This window comes from Agelaius tricolor, unplaced genomic scaffold (genome assembly GCF_023055355.1).
Source record: "Agelaius tricolor isolate 1412-34295 unplaced genomic scaffold, bAgeTri1.0.p SCAF_7, whole genome shotgun sequence".
Lineage (NCBI taxonomy): Eukaryota > Metazoa > Chordata > Aves > Passeriformes > Icteridae > Agelaius > Agelaius tricolor.
The window spans coordinates 14,895,233-14,919,192 of record NW_027269267.1 but is presented as its reverse complement, the minus strand read 5'-3'; the positions used below and the strand labels follow the sequence as shown (position 1 = coordinate 14,919,192).

At 39.5% G+C, this 23,960-nt stretch overlaps 1 protein-coding gene and 1 long non-coding RNA gene across 4 annotated transcripts in view; one reads left to right on the top strand and one right to left on the bottom strand.

Moving 5' to 3' along the window:
* Positions 1 to 1,916: 1,916 nt before the first annotated feature.
* The window catches only part of LOC139591619 (uncharacterized), a 413,264-nt gene continuing 391,220 nt past the window's right edge, over positions 1,917 to 23,960 (bottom strand). For all 3 annotated transcript variants that reach the window (XR_011679702.1, XR_011679695.1, XR_011679693.1), the window contains one exon: positions 1,917 to 16,957. This is a non-coding gene — a long non-coding RNA (uncharacterized lncRNA). The remainder of the gene's footprint in view (positions 16,958 to 23,960) is intronic.
* PHEX (phosphate regulating endopeptidase X-linked) overlaps positions 10,540 to 23,960 on the top strand; it is a 95,502-nt gene continuing 82,081 nt past the window's right edge. Inside the window, exons 1-3 of the mRNA XM_071430398.1 lie at positions 10,540 to 10,661; positions 14,743 to 14,811; positions 15,981 to 16,142. Coding sequence (XP_071286499.1) covers positions 10,550 to 10,661; positions 14,743 to 14,811; positions 15,981 to 16,142 — 343 coding nt within the window. The 5' untranslated portion in view covers positions 10,540 to 10,549. The remainder of the gene's footprint in view (positions 10,662 to 14,742; positions 14,812 to 15,980; positions 16,143 to 23,960) is intronic.

Here is a 23,960-nt window from a genome sequence, read left to right as displayed (position 1 = left end):
TGCCTCTTAAATGCTGACAGGCTTGAGGCATTCACCACCTCTCTTGGAGGCCTGTAGGATGGACATTTTTCTTAGGTCTCCCTGGAACACCTTCAAGCTTTAAAAAAACAGGTGATAATTAGTTATGACTGGGAAAACAAGAGAGGAATTTAGTGCTCTTCTGGGTAAGTAGGGCAAGAGACAGCCTCATTAAAACTGAGGAGTCCAAGCCATTTTCAAGTTGCTGACTGCTTAGCCTGGAGGCATGAAAATACTAACAACTTTTGGAACTTCTGGAACAATGAAAGAGGTTGTTCTCTTGAGCTAAATCTAAAGAGCCAAACTACTGCTGAACTTCTCTATTGCAGTGTGTTTTCAGCCTAGGGGCTGTGCTAGAACTATTTTAAGGGCTTGCTCCCAATACAGACCTAACCCTTAGGTTTGCAGAAGCTAGAGGGTAGAGTCCCTCTTGTCCCCTGTCCCTCCAAACTTCTGTTTCTAGAAATGCTGCAAATGATTATGAGATGTATGGAAATTTAATTAGCTGTAACTTCTCAAAGATAAATATTTCAGACTTTCTTGACTGGAGTGTTTTCTAAGGTCTGTTTAACCCCCAGTGCTACAGCTTACTGGAGTGTTTTCTAAGGTCTGTTTAACCCCCAGTGCTACAGCTTATGGGAGAGGGTTGCTGTGGAGTCATTTATTCCACTAACTGTGCCATGTGAATGGTCCCAGCTATCTCTGCCCTCTCATTGCTTTGGCTTCACCCTGTGTTGTCCCCTCTGCCATGAGAGTTCCAGGGAGCTGTCCCATGGCCATGTGACAAACCAAATGGGTTAAAAACAAACAAGCAGAGATGTTAAAGGTAAATGGGAAACTGATGTTGGTCAGCTACACTGCTGAAATGAATGGACAAAAAAAGCTGTCTGTGCTTCACATAGACCTGTCTGGCTCCTCATGTGCTGGCAGACCTCAGTGGTGAGCAGGAATGGGAAGTGGTGGTGGGGTTGAGAAGCAAGCCATGCCAGGTGTAGAATATGAAAAATGCTTAAAGTAAGGCTGCAGAGCACCATGGTTTATACTTGCTTTAGAAATAGGGAGAGGAGTTATTAAGGGGGCTACCTCTTGTTTTTTTCTTTTCTCTGACCCCATCTACTGAATTACTTATGGGTTCCTTCCAACTAAAGAGATTCTATGGTATTTTGATTTCAGTCATCCAGAAGTTTCAAATCATTTGAACTTTTGACAGCACATAAAAGGTGAGCTAGTAACTTTGATCTAGTGGGAATTAAAAGCTTTATCTGTGTTAGTACTCTGATGGTGGTGTAGCTTTGTAGGGGGATGTGGTTTTTTTTTTGTTTTATTGTTGCCATTCATACCTTCAAAACTTTTAAATAAAATTTTATGTCAGCAATTTGGCCATCTTAGTTGATTTTGGTTACATGGACTGATTTTTTTCTGTTCTTCTGAGAATTATATTAAAAATATGATAATACTAAAGTTTCAGATACATTTTCTCACAAGGAATTTGTTTTAAAGAATATGGGGACAGCACCCATTTTGTGCAGTGTGGGCTTCCTTGCTCTTGACCTTCTTTGCTCTGTTCTTTAAAAAGAAAGAAATGTGAGGCCCATTATTTAATTTCATTTTTACTACAAGCAAAATCAGCAAGGTGGTTTTAGATACCTTTGCACAAGGAGTGCTGTTACATGCCATCACAAAGGCAAGCCATTTCTCAGTGAGTTACAGTGGCAGGGTGCCTGTGGGGGCCATGGTGAGTTCCTTCATCCAGTAGAAGTGTTTTTCTGTACTGAGCATGCATTATTTGGGAGAGCAGAACAACATGGTCTAGGTTTGGATTGTGCGTGTGATCTGGCTTTCCAGCACCTGCTTGGCTGTCTGGTGCCAGTGAGTAAATTGTTTTCCCATGAACAGAATTGTGGCCATTTTTAAGCATTTAATTGTGAACAAATGATACTCAAATACATCTGAACTTCAAACACACTAAAATGCATTTTATGTCATGCTGATCAAAATACATTCGAATAGCTTTAAACATTTTATAGTGCATCCAGATTCATGCAACAATGGATGAGTTTCATTCAGTATTTTATTTAGCTTAAAATTATGTTTTATGGTTGCTTTTATGCCCAGATATAGGGAAGAAAAAAATGTAGTTAAAATAAAAGTAACAAGCCATAAATATTTTTATGAAATGAGGTTGAAAGCATTCCATACCTCTTGAGACCGTGTTTTCGAAAGGCAAAGGCTTCAATGTCCCAAGAAAAAGTAGTCATGGCATCACACCATGAAAGCCTAGACAGGAGTGTGAGTTTATCTGATTGACTCAGAGTGAAGTGAGCTGCATTTGCATCATTCCTGGTAATGTGTTCTGGTGCTCTGAAAAGTGGGAGTAGTGATGGCAAGGGGAATGAATTCATTTCAGCAACAGTCAGCACCTTGCTGAAAAGCAGGAACATGGCACTGCATTTTTTCAGACTGCTTTTTCAGGGAAAGACTTGGAATCAGAGAAAGTTAGGAAAGGCCTGTGTGAGTGGAGCAGGTCTTAGCCTCTAAGAAGTGCAAGAAAGTCCTGTGAGGAAGTGGAGGGCTTACACTTAACACAGTTGATGGGCTATGGGACCACATTCTGGCTGGCTACAGCACAGCCTGGGATCCTGATCTCTCTGATGCCCCTGGCACACAGGAATTCTTATCAAGGTCTTCCCAGTGTTCTTCTGTCCCAAGCTGCCCTGAACATGCAGATGAGGGGTTAAGTCAGGTTTGGGAAGCCAGTAGGAAATTCTTTTGTGTGTCTTAGTCCAGATGTAGTTCTGGCTGTGAGTGCTTTCACTCTGCTTTGGGGAGATGGACTATGCCTCTCTGGGCTCTTATTTTCTCTCATTAATTGCTGCTTTAAAAGCCATGATACTCCTAGGTTGTTTTTAAAAACTTACTGCCAGTCTGCAGACTTTTGCTTAGGTAAAGCAGATGCTGTGAGTATGTTCTGGCCAATCTGAATTCTCTTGGTAGTCCAAATTGCAAAACACTTATCACATCTTTCACTTTTTTATTAAAAGCACAATTGTCATGGAAATTACACTTGAATACTGTTTTAAAGTTGGGTAATGAATATCCCATTTCAGTCACCCAGTTCAACCAAGGAAGAGGCTGATTGTGTTTGCAGCAATTTCAAAGAACTAGCAACAGAAACAGCATTAAATTATTAAAAACCTATGAATTTATTAGCATCTTTTAGTGGACTAAGATTCTGTCATTTTCTTGGGAAGTGCATATTGAAGAAGTTAAGGAAACTTTTTCAGAAGAGCATGATTTTTTCTGCAAGTTGTAGAAAAGGATTTGGCATTGATCAGCATAATTTTCCTTCCCTTTAAGCAAGCTTGATCATGACTATTTTTGTCATTAACTTTGCTAACAGTATTGCTAATTCCTTTGCATGGTTATTTAAATGTCTAAGAGTAGCTAGTTAGAGCCATACTGAGGCCCTTTCATCAGTTTCCCTAATCCAGCTACTTGTTCTTAGGTTAGTGAAAATTTATGGGGAGAAATACCATGTAATGATCCAGCTTTTGATCTATAACAAGTAGTTTGGATATGTTTGATAGTACAGAAATCCTTACTCTGTTCTAAAACCTTGTGTTAATAGTAAAGAAGACAACAAAGCTTTATTTGAAATAGAGATGTTGGAAACTTAAGGGAAGGGCTGTCAGAGACATAGCAATTTGACTTGTAAAGATAATTATAGTTGGTGCCTAACTGATTTTTGAGGATTTCTGCAGCTTCAGGAAAGCAAATGTTTGGTCTCAGTGATCCTGTCCCATGGGGCCTCATGCTGTGGTTTCAACCTGATCCGACTCTGGTCTCCCCTTTGCAGAGAACTCGCTGACTAAACACATTTAAACTCTGCTGAGGGGCTGCTGCTTAGCATTGTTAGATACATACACAGTCACTGGAGTTGCACCAAGATGAGGACAAGATGAGAAATATCTAGAAATACCTCCACTGAATTAATACACAAAATCTCACATTGTCAAGGGGCGTTTTATTTAGGACATCATATTTAATGTGAGATTTTTCTGGCTTTTAGCTGTGTGCAAAGTGAATTTTAATCTCATTTTGAGATGAAGGAAAAGAACTCAGTGGAATAAAATGCTTTTGGAATAAAATGAACTTCAGTAAGACCCTGAGCTGGTTGTAGCAATGCCCTGGAAGAGCAGGATTTGGTTTTTCAAGTTTGTGGGTGGGGTTTTTTTGTTGTTGGTTTTCTTGTTTTTTGGGGTTTTTTTGCCAGGCTGATTTCTTCTGAAAACAGATTATGCAGTTGTGCTTTCCTATCTCTGTATCCCCTCTCTCCCACCCAGCCTTGCTAAGTAATGCTAGATCTTGTCAGCCAACTTCAGTCAAATTTGACAGAAGGGATTTGGGTTCAAAGCCATTAATTCTGACAAGTCTTTGCCTGGATGAGAAGATCTCTTATTTCTGCTACCAGCCCATGGTTAGGTGCATTTGTTATACAGAGGGATGTGACCCAACAGCCCCTGTGTGAGAAGAGCTTTCACCAGAGCTTGTGCCTGATGGGACTGCTGAGCTCTACTGCCTCGGGGTTAAAGCACTTGGAGGAGTTTCTGCTTCACATTTTTTTGTTTCTTACAAAAGTAATCACAAGCAGGCTCTGAGTAGATAGCAGTGACAGAGAGCCTGTTACCTGTTCAGTGGCACCTCTGTGGAGCATTTGCTCTGCTCCTGGCTGCAGCTGTCTCTGAGCTCTGGTGCTGCCAAAGACAGATTTGTGCTGCTGGAGATCCAAGTGGGAGAGCAGGCAGAAACCATTGCTTCTGCAGAGGCAGTCGTGCTTCTCTGAGAGACAGGAGGTCACAGTGGAGGGATCTCTTTGGCAGATGCTGAAAGCAGTCACATACAGGGCTGGTGGCTGTACTCCTCTTTTAATTTAAAATGCTGGTGAATGTGTGTCTCATTGCACACCTGAAAATTCATCCACGGGACACAAACTCCTTGGTAACCAAGCTTTTTGTTTCCACTCATATAAAGAGACTTTGACAGATGCCAGCAAACATCTGGACAAAGCAAAATAAGTGGGTAAAGCCCTGGTGGAATGATGCAATATTTCAAGGAAACAACAGATATTTATTTGTGTTCTGTTTCCCTGCACCTACCGCTGTGGTCACTGGAAAAGTGATATTTCCCAGCAATGTCTTTTTCAGTGTCTTTACAGCCTATGTACGTAGTTAGATTATATGAAAAAAGCAAAAATTTGCTCTGAGTTATGCCAGGGTATCTTGTATATTTCTTAATCCCCAAGTGAAATGCCTTTCTACAGCCCATGTCAGCATGCACCCTTGTTTAATCTCTGCAGCAGGATGACAGATGGGAAGGATGCCCATGTGATGGCTGAGTGTAAACACTCTCTGGCTGTAGTGAGAATGTGGTCTTTAGGAGAAGTAGTGTTTGGTTTAGCCAGAATTTAATGTGCTTCTTGACAAAAAATTGCCGGAAGACCTAAAGCAGTTCCTTCTGCTTGAGAACATATGCATTGCTTCATTAAAGTGCTTTTTCAAAAGAAGCAAATAAAAAGCTTGCAAACTTGAGTGGCGTAACTTTAATCATCCCAGATGTTGGGTTTCATAGTCAGTTGCTGTTTGGGTTAGATATAAGCACCTTTTGGTCAGAGAATGTAATGTTTCCTGCAGAAGGGAAAAATTTTTCTTGGAGTAATGAGAATAGCTTAGTCTACTTGGAATTGAAAAAGAAAAAATTGATTTGGGTATTAAATGCTGGGGAACAAAGTTTTCTCCTTACAATTGCAGTTATAGTTAGTGGAGAAGCTTGCCACCAGCAGTGTTTGGAGCTCTGCAAATCCTGTTGGCTCAGTATTGACTCCTAATTAATGATCCACATTCCCACAGATGCACTGAGGCCTTCTGTGATGTGGCTGGACCAGTGGAAAACAATAGTCATTTATTTCCAGCTGTATTTGTCCCATGAATAAAGGACAGGAATTAGTGCCAGTGTGTGGTTTCTGTTGGCTGCTGTACAGAAATTTGGCAGCTTTTGTAGCCAAGGGAGTGTAATTTATAAAATTCAGAGATCTGATGACAACTGGTCAAGCTTCAAATGCAACATGTTGGGCTTTTCTCGAGTTTGCTTTGCATAAAGCCCAGCTCTGGCTACAACAGTTGCATAGTCCAAAAAAAACCAGTTCGAGGCCCAGGGTGAAATGGGATGGAACACAGCCTTTACTCTGACCCACACTAATTAATCTCTTTCAATGAAGCCAGCATATACCTCTGTTTCTATGAGGAAGCCACTCAAGCTCTATCTGGTGTCTCTTCTTCCATCAGTGTGATGGTGACTGTGTTTTCCTCTTACCATGGGCTAAAAATGCTCAATAGTACATCAGCAAAGCTGTGATGCTGTGATTGTGGACTGCTTCTGATAAGCTGTACTTTCACTAATGTGCATTTGGCACCTCCCAGGTAGGGCAAGTCTTTAATGTGCCCCATGAGGACAGTCCTGTCTGTAACTCGTGTTGATGTAACCTAATATATTTTACCTGTGTTACATTGGGGTTTACATCTAGAACTGAATTGGGATTTTTTTCTCTTTGTATAAAAAGTATCAGTGATTGTTTTAATATGTTTTAAAGTTATCTAAATGCCAGAAAGATGAAATATTTTACAGTACTGAGGCTCATTGCACGCAGGTTCTTTAAGCAAGCTTGGGCTGACCGTGTGCTGTCCTCAGGCTGTTTTGCTGTTCCAGACATTCACCAACACTTATGCAACTGGTTTGGACTATTCCAGTGAAAACTGGGCAATATGTGTGATTTTGTTGATAAATTGAATAATCAAACCTCACTTTCTTGGGCCAAGCTATATGAGGTGAAGCTGACATGGTGCTATTGATTTTAGTTCTGATAATGCTCTTGTCTGACTCTGATATAATGGCTGGAAGTGAGTATTGTGTCTGCTTGTGGAAGAGCAGGATAACACACACTTGTGTGTGTTTGTGAGTGTACATTCATGTGCATACACAGACTTATATTCACAGACAGACCTTTTCTAGAGGCTGGGACACTTGCTGTTGTTCAGCCCAGAGCATGTTCCAGAGTGTTGGCCAGCTCTGGCGTATGACCATGGATAGAATTGCTTGTGCATTGTCCTGGCTTTGTTATAAGTGCCAGAGTGATCCCATTGTTTGAGTGGGATCTTGGTCAGATGGAATTCTGAGTGAATGAAGCGTGGTTTGGAGCATGCAGCATTTAGTTTTTCCTTTTTTGCCCCTTATGTCTGTTCAATGTTTTATGAATGTTTAGCAGAGTCTTTGCACAGCCTCATTAAGTGCCTTATTGGGCTGCAATGGCCAGGAGTGCTGTTAGCAGTTCCAGCAGGAGGTGTGGCCATGTATCCTGTACCTGCCAAAGAGCTGCTGGACTTGGGAAGAGCAAGGCAACCAAATCCTAGAATGCTCATCAAAAACATGAATTAAATTCCACAAGCTTCTGTCACAGATCATCAGCATCAGGAACTTACTCACATGTGCTCTGTGCACCTTTTCAAACACTGCCAGAAATGGACCTCTGCAGCTGCTGCCTGCAGCTGTTTATGGTTTAGCTGTAATTTCATAGTTCTGTACATGCTGGAGAAACCAAGATGGTTTATTGACTACAGGCAGGCTCTACAGCCAGAGGAAAGGACTCTTTATACTATGCCACAGTGTAAATAAGCCCACAAACCCAAACATGGAAAAGTCATTCTGTTGCTGACAGCTGATTTGTGATTTTTCTTGCCACAAGGATTAGGTGCTGCTTGGAGCTGACTCGCCAGAGGACTCGTGTAGTTGGAGCTTGCTGGATTTTGTTGGGGTACCTCCATATTCCCATAGTCCTCACCTTCTTGTGTTTGGGAGAGGGGAATGAATTGATCAGCTTCTCCCTGCTCTTTCCCTATCTTTCCTTTCCCTCTTCCCCTGACACTGATTTCCAAAGAGAAATAAAAGGGTTGCTGCTTTGTCTGTTGAAGGCTGTTCTTAGTTTCTGGCCTGATGTTGTCCTAGAAAGAGCTCGATTGTGACGATGCAGAGTCCCCAGGCAGTGCAAAGGAGAGCTGCTTTATTGCAAAAACCAGGCTTTTTAAGCAGTTAGCCATTTATCAATTTACCTGGTTTTAAGGCACAACAAGCCCAAGTCAGCCAACCACTGTCCAGCTCGATGTGGACATGCAGCCGTCACACAGCACATCTCTCACATCTCTCTACCCCTATTCCAGCTGAGTCACTCTCCCATAGTTCCCTTCTACTTAGCCTAAGTAGCAGGCCTGAGCCATGATTTTACAAGGGTAACAAGGCCCTTATTTTATAAGGCTTTACCTATGTGCAACAACTGATGAAAGTGAAATCCTGCTAGTGAAACACTGATAGAGCATGATGTTCAGTACATACAAGTACTTCTCAAGGGGGAAGAGTCTGAAATGTAGAAATTCTGGGGGAATTGAGTAAGCATATGATAATTCAGTGTTGGTTGGAGGGACATAAAGCTGACAGTATGAATAGGTCTAATAGCTCAGCACTTGTAGTGTTGGGGTTCAGTAGAAAAACCATCAGGTAACTGACAGCAAATATTTGTCAAAAGGTCCTTCTGAGGTTTACTCAGTGTTCAGGTCATGGATACAGTGGATTAAGTGTTGAGATCACATGGTGTCCATACATTTTCTGTCAATACTCTGCCCTTTTGGCAGCCCCTTTGAGATCATAGTGATTTCTGATATGAGGACTAAATTACACCAACATCACACGAATACCTTCCCAAACCTGTGCTGATAACAGTCTTGTGCTGAGTATTTCTTATAACCAGGTATCTGCTCACACCCATGGAATCATTCAGACATGAGTGGGAATTTTTATAGTGGGAGGCATGTGGTCCTCCTGGTTCTGCAGCATCATTTCCCTCTCCTGCCTCAGCTGATGGATATCAGAATCATGGGTTATATGTGGGACAATAGGCAAGTGAAATGAAGCAAATGTTTTTTTTCCTGTTCTGCATCAAGCAGAGATGGGAATGTCCTCTTGGAGCTTCCTGGTGAAGAGGGACAGGAATAGGAACTGAGGGCATTTTATTTGCAGGACAACAACAAGGCAGTAGAAGGGGATAAGAAGTGAGGATTTCAGGACCTTCAAACTCTAAGTCTTCTTCTAGCTAGAGTGGGCTTTATGTCCATGTGACATCCAGGACAACTTGTGTGCAGGTGCTCACATGGAAAAAGGTTTCAGTCTCCAAGCTGATAACTGCCATTACATCCATTTTGTGACACATGTATGTCTTTCTTCTCTCTCTACTTGTGCAACTTTTTATCAGGGTGGTTGGGGGCTGAGATAAGGACTTTTAAGTCCCCATGAAAGTAAGTAACTCAGTAACATAAACTGTTGTTGAGAGCATGAGCAGTGGTTCTGCTCTCCCTGCATCCTTATGTTTTGTATGAGAGTTCCGCTCTCGAGAAAGCAAGAGCTCCTCAGAGGGCTGAATGTCACACTCAGCTCAGAGAATTCACCCTGAAATGGCTATTTTTTTACTTGATGAATGGAGAATGTTTGCTACATGGAGGGGACTATCATGTCTACACCGCTATAGAAATCTATATAAATAAGTTGTTTTTCTTTTTAAGCCCCATCATCTTAAAGTGCCAAATAGATACTTTTCCACTAAGCTCATAGTAGTACTTGGCTTGGAAGCATAGGATCATCTCTTAAAATGTGTTGTGTACCAGCAAGGACTGAAATATCTTGCCTAGAAAAAAACAGTTCTAGCTTTTAGAGCAGGACTTTTCTGTAGGTTGGCTGATTATTGCTTTGTGCTGCTTGACTGTGATTTTTGGCACACAGTGTCACATACCAAATTCCCGAAATAAAATGCTACATGATATTCTAAGAGTTCTTAGGAAGCTTTAAAAAGGGATTTGTCTGCTGAGTGGGTACCTCTTCTGAAGCCAAATGATGCAGCAGCAATGGTTTAAAAGGAGAAAACTTTAGTCAGCAGATAATTAGTCTTTTTAAATAAGTGCAAGGAATAAAAAATAAAACCTTCCATCAGACTTGTGTTTGTAGAAGTTGTCAGCAATTCTGCTTTGATTGGAGAGGGTGTGCAGCCCTTTGAATAGTTAAAACATCTGTTCAGCGACGTTGTGAAATGCTCGTGTTCGGAACCCCTGATAAGGGGGACTGCTGAGCACTTGGCTCTTACAGGCTCTACAGGCAGCAAGGGCTGCACAAACTGTGGCCACTGCTTGCCTTTCCTCCTCCTGGGCAGAGCAAAACGTAGGAGACAGCTGCTATTTTACATGTGATTTTGCTTTGAGAAGGAGAGAGCAGGAAGTGCCTAGGAAATGGTTCATGACAGAAACCTGGAGTTTTAAATAGGAGAGAAGAGGAGGAGGAGGAGAGCACATGGGCACAGTTTGTGAACAGTTGAAACACTGACACAACAGCAGCAGGGGAAAACCAGACTTCTGAGAGAGCAAGCACCTCCCAAGCTATCCTGATGGAAGGAGAGACAGTCCCCGAGGCCAGGGGAGCAGGCAGCAAAGCCACTCGGATCGCCCTCGGTGTCTTTGTGAGTGGCACTGTTGTGCTTGGCACCGCTCTTTTCTTGGGTAAGTGAAAGCCTTGACACTAACCTGAGCACAACCTCCAGCCTGCCTGCTGGGTGCTGGTGTTTGTGTCTCACAACGTCTTTGGTGAAAATCTAAATCTCTTTTGCTTTCCTCCCATTTTATATTCATCCTGAAGGGGATATGTGTCAGTAAAGGAGTTCTTGTTGTGGGGATGCTAGAGCTGGGGGATGCAATGGGAACCCATGTAATGTTTTGAATGCTGAATTTAAATTTTGATACTCAGTTGAATGTGTTCTGACCAGACTTGGGTTCTTCCACAGGACAGAGAGAAGCAGGTGAGATTATGCTGATTACGGATTCAGTGGTTGTGACTGATGTGGAATAATATTCTCTGTTTCCTGGAAATGAATCAGTGTAGTGCGTGCATTTTATGGAATCTTTTTGGGTTTCCTTCATTTGGTTTTCATTTAGGGCTTGACTAAAACCCCTGTAGAAAACTTCAATAGTGCATATGCGTGCACATTTTTCAGATCTTTCTGTTCTTCTACGATGAATTGCAAAGCTGCCTTTACAAAAGTAATAAAGAGTGCATCTAGGATGAAATTGAAATATTTTTGTTAGATATATAAGCTGTAACTAGATGCAACAAAGAAGGAAATAGCTTTTCCTCTCCCAGATTTGGAATTACCTGTAGATTGGTTTTGTTAGCATAACTTGAAAGCATATGCCTACACTTCTGAAATTATGTGTAGAAGTATAAATATGCCCAGAAACTCCAAGCAAAGTGGAACCTGTGTTTTATCCTGTAAGAACTTTGCAGAGTTGGGTCCTCTTTTGGAACAATTCTGCCCAACCTTTTGTTTCTTTAGACCAACACAGATTTCCCTAGATTGGTGGAAACCTTGCCTCTGAGTGTATCTTTTTCTTTCATCCAATCCTTTATGATCTTGTTTGAAAGGTCTGCTTTGTTTACAGCCACAAAACAATGTCAGGTTTTCTATAGAATATTTAAAGCAACAGGCTCACTCTTGGTTAGAGCTTTTCTGCTCTAGAGCAATTTCTGCAACATTTTCAGGAAAATAACTTCTGTGTCAGTGATCCCATTCAAGTAAACTTTTTATAACCATGAGTGAGTTTGAATCTTTAAATTTCTAGATAAAAGGAAAAGTTTTTCCCTTAAAAAATGCAGTACACCAGGGAGTAATAATGGAGAGACCTTATTTCTTTTTGCCTTCACTAGATTTATTTGTTTGTTTGTTGCTTAGAGCAATAAAAGGAATTGACTTTTACCACCACAGATTCTCAGAGATAGAACTGCTTTATCCATAGCCCAGGTGTGAAAATTCAAGCAAATATATTAATTCTTGCAGACAGTTTTCCAAGTGGCCTGTGGCATGTTCTGTAGGCAGCAATTCAATATCAAAATTTTTATTGGCATAACTGCTAAGAAAATAAAAATGCTGGCCTTGGGTCAGCCAAAATGCTTTTAGGATTTCTTTGGAAATGGTCTGAAATTTTCAACCTAAAGAACCAAGGAAAAAAAGTTAAATTATTTTGGTTTAACATTTTTTCAATTAGATGTTTCCACACTTCATTGTGATATGGTTTCATTTGTAAGTTTGAGCTAATTTTTTTTAAAGTTTTATTTAACTGTAGAAATGGACAAAATTTTTTCTGTCCATATGAAACATTTCAGGCACCTCAAGATGTTCTTTTTTCTTCAGTTTTCATTTAGTCTGCAAAACTTGTTGTTTCTGGTACACCTGAAATTAATTTTCCATGAGGAGTGAAATGTAGCTTTCTCCTGCTCTCTTCTTCTCATAGTTCCTACAAGTCTGAGGAGGATGTGGGAGAAACAGATATTGTAAATTCCTGTTCATTGCTTGTGCTGGCTGTGATCTCTCTGTGACCCCAGTGGGGAGCATTGCTGGGGTCCTGCCTGTGACAGGACAGGAGCCACCCCCTCCTTGGGGGAAGCAGATTGCTCTCCAGTGCCCTTGGGTGAGAAGTCAGGCAGCTTTGAATCTCAATTTGAGAGCCTCTTCTCCAGACTTGGTAGTCCTTTAGGCTGCTCAGATCACAGGAACATTATTTGCATCTGTACATTTGCATTGTTTTCCTTTTCCCTTATAGATTTATTTTTTTAAACTCAGTTGTGGAGTGTATTTGCTTAAGAATCTGGAAACAGGCTTATCAAGGAGGAATGCTGAGGGTTATAACCATGACTCTAAGTAATAATGTTGTGATTAGTTATCTTAACAATAAAAAAGGCAAGAGAAAAAAACTGTGCAAAGTTTTTCCTGTCAAAGTTAGCTGTTATTTAAAATGGAAATGTTACTACCAAAAATTTATTCTAATGATAAAATTATAGGTTTTCCAGTTGAAATGGTATTTTGTGTTTGTTTAGAAATATCAAAAACACAAGGGCTGCCTCAGTTTAAGCATGAAATTATGTCTGGGCTTTTCCCTCCTTTCTCTGCTTTGTTAAGAAAAAAGTCCAGCAAGCATTCAAGACCTGGATGGATTCTAAAGGACTAAATTCTAATAGGGAAAAAGGTGAGCTGGGAGGAGTGCAACACTTAATTAAAAGGGACAGTATCTATTATTTGTAGTTCATCTTTGTAGTGGCTCAAAATCATATTCTGGAGATCTCCACTTCTCTATTTTCTCCTGGTTTTCAATATTCCAATTACAACCTTTGTATGCTTTAAAATCTTGTGTATTTCTTGGCTAATTGACAGTGTTTGAGGTGTTGTGTTTCACTAAACCAATGAAAGCTTTGGAAAAGCTGTCCAGAAATAGTTTTACATTCCCATTTTTTGAGAAGCTTGGATTGAAATCCAGCTATTTCTGCTACTAATTGCCATTAAAACTGTGAGACTGGAAGACAGGAAACAGCTTTATATTCAATTCTAGCTTTAGGAGGTTTTGCAAAAAAATTTTCCTGGGCTGAAATGAAATTTCAAATTTTTCTATCACTTTAAAACAACATATAATTACAGCAGAAATTGCTTTAGAACTATCAGCACTGTTAAAGCTGTGGTGCCATAATATATTCCATTGTTGGGTTTTTTCGTTCAGTGTTATTTGCTTTTTTTGTTTTTGCCATGGACTGTTATTAAGATAATGGGTATAATGAGACATTTCTTAATGCCTACTGAGCACATCTAGTGAGAACTATTTCACCTATCCCTTGGGATTCTCCCTTCCTAAACCCAAGTATTAATTATCTGCATATTTGCTGCCTGAGAGCAGTATCTGAAATTAGCAATTCCTGTGCTTAAATTTCAGTGGCAGTTGTAATACATGTTTTTAAAAGATGAGCAAAATTAACTGACAATTTCATAGTTCTTCTCAGCAAGGCTTTTGGAAGCAAATGCAATTACAAAACTTTTGGGAGACAATTCAGACGGAACCTGGGTTGTGCCTTTTAAAGCACAGCTATCCTTGTGCCCATTGCAATCTGCTGTGTCCCAGGCTGGAATGAGGAGACCCTGGGAAGGTCCTGTTGGTGCTGGGTTGTGCTGGGCAGTGCAGAGCTGCTGCAGGGCAGTGTGGGCAGCATAGCTCAGAGGAGCTCTGGAAACCCTGCAGAGGGTGAGGAGACCGCTCCATGGTGCATTTCCAACCATGGAAAGTGCAGGCTGGTCCTGTGGAATGTCCCCATGACTCCTGCCTGTCCATGGCAGAGCATTGGAATTAGAGGATCTTTAAGGTCCCTTCTAAGCCTAGCCATGCTGTTCTCCTGTGTTTCCAAGCTCTGGAGCATGATAACAATGTGAATTGTTTGTATGTGGTGGTGCTCAGTGAGTAGGGCTGAAGTGATGCTGCTCCAGGCACTGTGCAGAGACAGCCCTTGCTCTGTGCTGCCTGTGAGCAAAGAGGGGGAAGGAGAAAGCAGGACTAGGAGGGGGAAGTTATTTGTACAAGCTGCAGTATTTACATAATATATATTCTAAATATTTACTTAATATACATTCTAAGTGCTCTAAATCAGTGCAGTAAGAGAGGCACTGGGACCAGGGGCTGCACTGATATTGGAATGATTGAGTACACAACATTTGGCTGCAGCTGTCAAAATTCATTGCAAATGATCTCATTATGGTTTTCCATTTTGCAGTTAGCCAAGGTCTTATAAAGTTTCATCCGAAGCAACAGTACTGTTTGACTGCAGAATGCATTGAAGCTGGTAAGCAGCAATTTTATCTTCTCAATCATATCATGATTATAGTATGTTAATGAGATATTTGTACCATTTAATTTTTTCCCATTATACATTTTACTCAGAAAGCTCATTTAATGAGGGAGAAAGAATGACAATCCTAAACTTTTTAGAAAGTCACTGCTCAAATTGCTTCTGTTTTGTTTATTTTGTACAATTAAAATTCATGTTTTAATTTGGTCTAATACTAGTCTAACTAGGTTGACTCAAAGTTTCCCATAAGGGTTATTTTCTTTTTTTTTTTAATAGGAAACAAAATGTTGAGTGACTAGACCTTCAGGAAGATTTTGTTGCTTCCTTTCCAGTTATCAGAAAACTAGCAAGTGTATTGTTAAGCACAGAGGTGCTTTTGTACCAGATCTGGCACACACTATATATGATTTTATATTAAAAGAGGGTAGATTCAGACTAGTTATATGGAAGAAAATTTTTATGGTGAGGGTGGTGACACACCGGCAAAAGTCACTCGGAGAAGTTGTGGGTGCCCCATTCTGGAGGTGTTCAAGGTCAGGTTGGATGGGACTCTGAGCAACTTGGTCCAGTTGATGATGTCCCTGCTTTTTGCAGAAGGTTGGACTAGGTGACCCTTAAGGGTTCCTTCCGAGCCAAACTATTTTATGGTTTTATGATTATGTACTGAAAAGCTACTGAGTCTTGGGCTTGTCAAATTGATCTCTCTCTTAACACCTCTCTTGCACTGACAATAGTAACTGGTAAGGAAGCAGTCACAAAATGGAGCTGAAAATGCTGAAAATCTTTTCCAATTAATGGTAGATCAGAATTTGATTTGTTTTCTTGTGCAGTATTCAACTAGAGGTAAATACTGCATAGTTACTGAAATGCTAATCACAATCTACTTAATATGTATCACTACTAAATTCCTCAGGCAATTAATTCTATCATGGCAACAATGGAGAGCCTGTCTTTAAGTGTCTGGCTCCAGCAGCTCATGTTCATGTAGCGCTAAGTTCAGTCATCACTGCTGTATGTCTCTCAAGAAGATTTATTGCAGATATTTTGTCTTTTTTGTTTGTTTGTTTGTTTCTCATTAATCATAATTTCTGGACTGTAGCCCTGTCTAATTCTCTATTTATGAAAAAGTGTTCCACAAAATCTATGTGGTGTCTTTTTTACAGCTGCTAGCATCCTGAGCAAGATAAATCAATCTGTAGATCCATGTGAGAACTTCTATCGATTTGCATGTGATGGCTGGATAGATAATAACCCTATTCCTGAAGATATGTCCAACTATGGTGTTTATCCCTGGCTGCGACACAAAGTGGACCTCAAACTAAAGGGTAAATACATAATTTCTAAAAGTACTTGGTTGGCTTGTCACTGTAACTTGTTAAATGGCTGGGTTTGAGATTACCAAAAATCTCCACAGTTCTCATCACTGGATAACATCCAACAGCCTGACTTGATGTTCTCTTTTAAGTATATTTTTCTTTGTTTAAAATTGAAAATTACATTGAGAGATAATGAATTGAACATAAACAGAATTTGGGAGGAAGAATAGAACTGCTGGGAATTCTGGTAATTCTACCAGTTAAGAATGGATGGATGAAATTATACTGATTATAGCAAAAGGCAAAGACAAGGGGATTTAACTCTTTCCCCCTCGAAGTAAATGGTTAGACCAGAGTGCGGGAGCTCAGCACACACAGTTAAGAATGTCCCAAAATCAATCATCAGTCCAGGGCAGCAGGCTGTCTCTAACAGTGGCCAACAGCAGGAAAGAATATAACAGAAGCAAACCAGGATGATATTTTCCAGTACACTCACCTAGCCCTTGGCAGAGGCAATTCTCAGGCTTCCGGAGATGGAGGTTGTTTGGGCATTGGGTTTCCTTCCCACTGCCATTCAAGGCTGCCACTGAAGTACCTGAGCTATCATCAGTGAAACAGAAAGTTGCTTAAGAATGTGTTTCTGGAGGAAAAAATAGCCCCAGGGTGGAAATGTGTAGGAAGAAAGGTATGTTCCTTGTAGCAGTTTGGATCCCACTGTTGGTATGTAGTCTCGAGATGCCATGAGACCAAGCCTGCTCCTCGTCCTGCTCACGATCATTCCACCAGTGACTTGCCTTTGGGCTATACTCTGCAGCCAGGAAGCCCTGCAGGCCAGCTGGGGAGAAAGGGTGATGATTATTGTTAGGTAGGAAAATCTTACCAGATTCTTTTAGTCTCCACTAGAAGTGAGTCATTCACAAAAAGGGAGACATGCAAGATTTAATATTGTTGGTGCTGTGCTTGAGCTTTGCCCACCTCGAGTACATAATTGACATAAGAGCCCGGCTTGAGCTCACCACAGAACAGAGGTCAGTTTTAGAATTTAATGCTTAAATACAGCACTTGTTTTTCTTTGGATTTTGTGTAGGCACCAAAGCCCTTCTCCAATTGCTTTCTTTAGTCTTATTGTACCAATTTTCACATCATTAAGTATTTTAAAAGCTGCATTTGGGTTCAGAATATGAGTTTTGGTTTTCAGCACAGTACATGATCTCAAGACTTCTGTTTAAAGTCTGCTGAAGATGTCACAAGGAAAGGAAAAATAATATTGCCAGAGCCTGTTTTAAGTTATGCTTTGCATTCTAATTGTTCTGCCTCCAGAATTGGGCTGTATTAGATAAGTGCATGTCCTGCATGAACCATAGCCACAAAGAGGCCAGTCTTAATTGAATATAAAGTAGCAAGCTGTCACTGTCATCCTTAATTTCCTCTTTTTACAGGTCCTAATCAAGGACATCATGCTAAGACAGATTTTCATTTGGTTTTCTTTCTGCAGTTCCTATAGAAGTTGATAGTACATAGCTAGAAAAAAATGCAAGACAAAGCAAGAAACATCCAAGTGGGAAGTATTTGCTTAATGAAAATACTATACCAGATAAAGGGAGTTTATACAAATTTGTTTTATAAGAGGTCCTTGGCACAGATAGGGACAAAAAGATGTGAAATGCTGGTTGGTTACAGGAGTGTTTTTAAAATAACACTTCCCATCTCTTCCTTAACTTTTTACTTCATGAACTTTCCAAAATATAATCTTTGTAATTAAAAAAAAAGGAAAATGGAAAGCATTGGTAGCTGAAATAATAAGCATAACTTCAACCTCTAGGTATATTTGTGTTTTCTCTTGAGTTATCTCAATATATTAGCTCAACACTGAGTTATTAATTTGTGTAGGACCACAACCTTGCTAGCAGTTTTAAAAAGAGGAAGAACTCCTGCACAGAGAAACAGTTATAGGGCTGAATAGACCTTGGAAGCAAATTGAATCTCTCCTTTCTCAATAATTCTTAGTAGAACTTTGTACCACATGGTAAATATCCCTGTTTGACATTCTGTAGATTAAAAAAACCTCAGTCTTTAAAGACCTGGTCGTTATGCAGGTTCTATGCTCTGAAATACTTATCACATTAAAGAAAACTATTAATCTTAAAATGATAACATGGCTTGGCCAGAAAGACACATTTTTTCATATTTGATTTTCTTTGATGGTATGATAGAGATAGAAACATTTATTCAGGCTATTTATTAAAAATTATGTTACTTAAAATAAACTATTTGGACTTCTAATCTGTTTTCTGGCCTCTGAATGTTCCTGAGCCTACTCCTTTTCTGGAGAAAGGGATTTTGGGCAAAGACCTGTTACACAGGTTGCACAAATGTATCTTCAATATTCTGGAAATTTTTTTTTTTTTGTTCAGGAGCAATTGCTACAGAAGAAGATCTTCCAGTAGATAATGCATAGCAGGTGTAATAATTAGTTTTGTCTGACCAAAAAAAGGTAGTTGTGGCTGTGTAATGTAATGTACTGAGCCCTGCATTAGGTGTTAGTGGGTTTGAGAACAAAGCATTTTTTCTCTATTTTTTTTTTTGGGTGTTTTTGTTTGTTTGTGGTTTCTTTGTTTGGTGGGTTTGTTTTGTTTTGTTTATTTTTTGTTTCTTTTAGCGTGTGTGTGCAATTTTGGGTTTTGTTTAGTTTTCTCTTTTTGTGTTTTTTTTTGCTATGTTTTTGGAGTTTTTTTGAGACTCACAAGAGCAAACAGTTTTCCAGGTGTCAGCTTCAAAAAAGGGTAGAACATTTTCTGTATCAGTGAAGGTTTTTGGTGCCTTAATAGGGAATTACAAAGAGAGGAAATGGTAGTAGGTCAATCCAAAATAGCTAAGAACTACTGGGTGGTAGATTTTTTGTCTGCATATCTCTGGTTGATTAAAGGATCAGGATTAGAAACATTAATTTTGGGGTTCTTCTAGATATCCAAATCATAATGTGATAGTTAAAAATACTTTTTTTTAAAGATTTGGGTTTATAATGGGGTAGGAATATATATATATGATGCTCTCATGGGTTTCTCTAGCTGTCTTAAGATGCATTCAAGCTAAAATCATATAATCATTTCCCCTTTAATTTCTTTTCCATACGTTGTTTGAGGGTACTTGGGTTTATTTTTCTGTGCTCTGAGGAATCCACAAACCACATGTGTAACTTGCTTTGATCTCCTGACTATACAAAATAAATAAAGTTCCAGCCTGGAGAAAGTAGTGGTAGGTCTTTCCTTGGATGTGACCTTCAGCAGGATTTCAGGCGTCGCGGAGGAATGTAAAGGAGATAATTGTAGAGCCAAAAATACCTCAAAAGCAGAGGCCTGTGGTTTGGGTTATGATCCAAACCTAGGTAAGGGACATGTAATATTTAGGTTAAAACTGCTTATAGAATTGTTCCTTATAGAACTTTCCTGGAGAGGACTGATATATGACTACTTCCCCTTAACCATTCCGGGCTGGACCAGATTGTCCCCAACCTGAAGCAAGCCTTTTCTTTTCAGCTACACCACAGGCATGTTAAAAAGTACCTCACTAAAGAGCAAACACTCCTGGTGCCCAAGAGACCTCTGATTAGGATGTTCTTGGAGTTCTTCAAAATGGAAAGAATCATTTGGCTGTGGCCTGTGTTGTATGAACAGAAGCGATCTCAAACTGCAACAGCTTCAGCCTCGTGTCAGGTCAAGTAACTCTAGGATGGATTTCCACTTACCATAGTATTTCCTGCAAAGCTATTTGTGTTCCTGATGAGTTTTTCCATTTTGATTTGATGACCTCCATTAAGGTTTTAGGAGTGCTGAAAAGCCACTTGCTTTTCACTTTGTCACTGAAAAGCAAGTGGCTTTTTGTGAACAGTTCAGAGCTGGAGGTCTGAGGGACATAATTCAGTGCTTATTACCTGTGGTGAATGTCGGTGGTGAACCCAGAAGCTTCCTTTCCTTTCTGTGAAGTACAATGGTATACAGCTGGCTTATTTTTTTCTTTTTGGGAGTGATCATGCAGGAAGCAATAAATTAAAATAAAAACAACAAAACAAAACTTCACAAACATTCCTAAATCTCAGCGCTGCAAAGGAGCTGATTTAAATTATGTGAATAATTTGTGAATATGTCTTCCAGATCTTTTAAATTTAATTTATGACTGTGGAAACCAGTTTAGAAATTAAGTCTCCATACTGTTCCTGGTCCAATGAGACACCTACTTCAGGCTGATTTGCTGTTCTAAGTTTTGTAGTGTGGCTGTTTTCTGAATGTCAGTCAGTTTAAAATGAGGAATTTCCAATGTGGTAAACAGAAAGAAATGGAGGCCTTTTAGGAGGATATGGTGTGTGAGTTTCTGAAGAACATGAGACAGACAACAAACAAAATATCTTGGCAGCGTAGGCAGCTTTTCCCAAGATAAACTGCAATGATTTCCTTTGGAAAAGAAATTGTTTATAAGTAAAACCAATAAGTAAAAATATCTCTTTGGAAATTTATGCTGTTTGACTATAGGATATCCTTTCAGACTGATCCCAGGAGCTGGTGTTGAGCAGTTGTTGTTGCTGTTGAGTGGTTGCTGTCCTGCACATAGGACCCTGTGCTACAGGGATATTTTAGGGCTGGGTTTTCTCTCCCACCATTTGACTGGTGCTCAGCTGGGACCACTGGGATAGTTTGGATGTGTCCCATAAAATCTGTAATGCAGCTGCTGACACTCCTCCCCAGGTTTCCCTATTAGCTGACCTGTCTCTTGTGATTTGTTTCCTTCAAAGTAATTTGAGCTTTTTGAGAGCTGTACAGATGCTTTTTCAGTGGTCCAAATCTTTCCTATAGTGGCTTATTTATCTGAATGTAAGAAAAAACATTCACAAGGTAATCAGGTAAATCTCTCCAGGCAAGAAGTGAGTAGCTTTTTGGTAAGTACCTAAGTCAAAAGTGGAGAAGCCAGGACTTTTTCCAGGCTTTGTGGCTGCTCCAAATGAAAATTGTGTTTGTCATGGGTGATTTTTGGGAAACCATGAGTACAGAGAGGAGACAATTTTGGTTCCTAAATGAGGTTTAAAGGCAGCACAGTAACTGAGCCACAGGATTCCCACAGCAGCTGCCTGGTTTGGAGACAGGAATGGCATCCTCCTCTGATCCCTCAGCTAGAACCAGAGCAGGACATCCTATCCTGCTCCCTCCCATTCCACATGTGGCACATATTTCCCTTAAATTTACAGTGAACCTGGGGTTTGTATGATATGTGTCACTCATACTTGCAGATACTGAATTTCAAAATTTTTGATGGCTGTGTTTGGGTGGGTAATTTTACAGAATCAGGATTGATGCCTTGGAAGGCACAGCAATCCATGACATATGATTCCCCTTTTTGACAAAAAAATTTTCCACAAGTACATGTTGAAAGTATTATTGTAATGAAGTAAATGTAATGCTGCCATTTAGTATGGAGCTCCACCTATATTGTAATGATTGGGAAATTTGCAGTCTTCTGGTGTAAATGTGGTGTAAAATCTTTTGTTTAACATTATAATAACATGTGTTATCCCCTAAAGCATAATACTAGGAGGCCAGAAGGGCAGGGCAGGAAAGAGGGCAATTCTACTCAAAAGAGCAGGATTTATTATTGAAATTTAATTTATGAACAGAGGCTCTCACCTCCTTATAAAAAATTTTTTTAGTTGGTCACAGTTTGTGTACAGTTATGCTGACTTTTGGAGGAACTCACATGATGGGCTTATCTCTTGATATACAAACTCAGAGAATTTACCAAATGCTGAAACTGTAAACAAACAACATTTCCGTTTGGGAAATGTGCTGTGTGTTAGGGCACGGAGCAGCATTAGGAAGCATTTATGTAAGCACAGCTGTGTGAATGCTATTTCCATGAAAACTTCCATATTGCTAAAATGCATATTCAAGCAAAGAATTTGTGGGGAATTTCTTTTCAAGGGGTGAGGGGGAACCCTAGAATGTCAGTATATTAGTTGGATTTATTTGTCTAAATAGAGAATCCTTTAATGAAATTCGTATTTGGGAATATTTTTTTGTTCTACTTGGTTTATGTTCCTTGAGAACTAGAACCTATATGAATTGATTAATTAAAAGATTGTCATGAAATACATATTCATATCAATTACATCCTCATGAGTGCAAAATTAATTCATAATGATTTAAATGTTCCATTGGAATATCAGAAAAATTAATAATGAGGGGCTGTTATTTTCAAGAGTCACTGCTCCATCCATGATGAGATGAATGCTGCCATCAAGGCATTGGCTGATGGACATTAATTGCATCAAATAAAAAAGATAGTTTCCTGAATTGATAACTGGTGTCTTGATCATGATTAAATACCTTTAAGAAAAACCAACAACACAAAACCCCAAAACAAACAAAAAACCCCAACCAACCCCCTAAAAACCAAAACAATGAAAAAAAGAGCAAACAAACTAAATTCCCCCACACCAACCAACCACCAACCCATCCTCTCCCCTCAGCTCACAAAATAAAACAAGGAGAGGAGGGAGGCACAGTTTATCAAAGCAAGGCAGACCTAGATTAAGGCATCACCTCCACAGGGGCTATTCTTAGGAATGAACTTATGGAGCTGCAGAAAACACTGGCAGTTCTATTAAAGAAAAAAAAAATCAACAAAATAGTTACTGGTTTGAAAATAGGGAAACTTTTATGTTTAATATCTAAGGCACATCTGAGGCTATGTAAGCCAACACAAGGCCTTCCAAAAGTGACTAATGGTCATTGACATCCTGGGTGGTTCTGCTTTCCAAAGAAGTGGGAATATACAATACAGCAGGTGTAGGGCAATCTGAGAGGAGGCTAGTGCTCTGCATCTAGTCTCTGCATTTTTTCATATTTCTGTGTGAAAAAGGGGTTTGCCATTATGAAATTGGCTTTGAGTTGTTATTTCAATCCCTTGCGTACTCCAGTAAATGATTCTGGTGATCTGATTATTAACAATGGGGAACTGAGAGAAGAAAGGTAAGAAAGTAGTAGAAGGCTTGTTAAGAAGGGAATGCAAAAGACATGAAAGTGGAAATAAGATGTGCTTTGGAAAAATTTAAAAACTGCATTATAAGCACCACAAAGTTGTATTGATTTGCTATCTTATTTTACTTTAGACACTCAAAGCAAAAAGCTTTAATTAAGCAAGTATAGTTTTAACCATATGGAGAAAGTTTTTTTTTTGCAAACCTTTGATGTTAGCTTGTTCTTCCATATATATATTTAGCAAACAGCAGAGAAATATGGACTATAATTAATCAGAAACTCAAAATAGGTATTTATAAAATGCAATGAAATATATTTTGTACTGCATTAGGCTTGGATACTTTCCTTCCTGTGCTCTGAAACTGAGAATTCTTTACAGCCACCAACGCACAAAGAAAAGGAAGAGGCTTAATGTCAGTAACAATTTAGCAATTATTTAATTTATTTATGGTGGTGAGAAATTTTTTCATTGCTTTTCATGCTTGTTTATTTGTGAGGGACTAAAAATTTTATCTTTAGATTGTATGTTCATATTTTGGACTTTTGGAAACAATTTTTTATTTGAAAAACAATTATTTGCAGTTCACTTCCTATAAAGTGTCTGGTGGGGAAAAGGACTCCAGACTTCACATGTCAGACTGTGCATAAAATATATGAACTAACAAGAAGCAATGCAGAGCAATTAGCAGAATTAATAGTTTACAAAAAAGAAATAAATTTAGGTTAGCTCATATTTTAGGGAAACCTCAGAAACCAAATATTGCTATCAATTGCTACTAGAGGAAAGGAGTGATTTTGCACA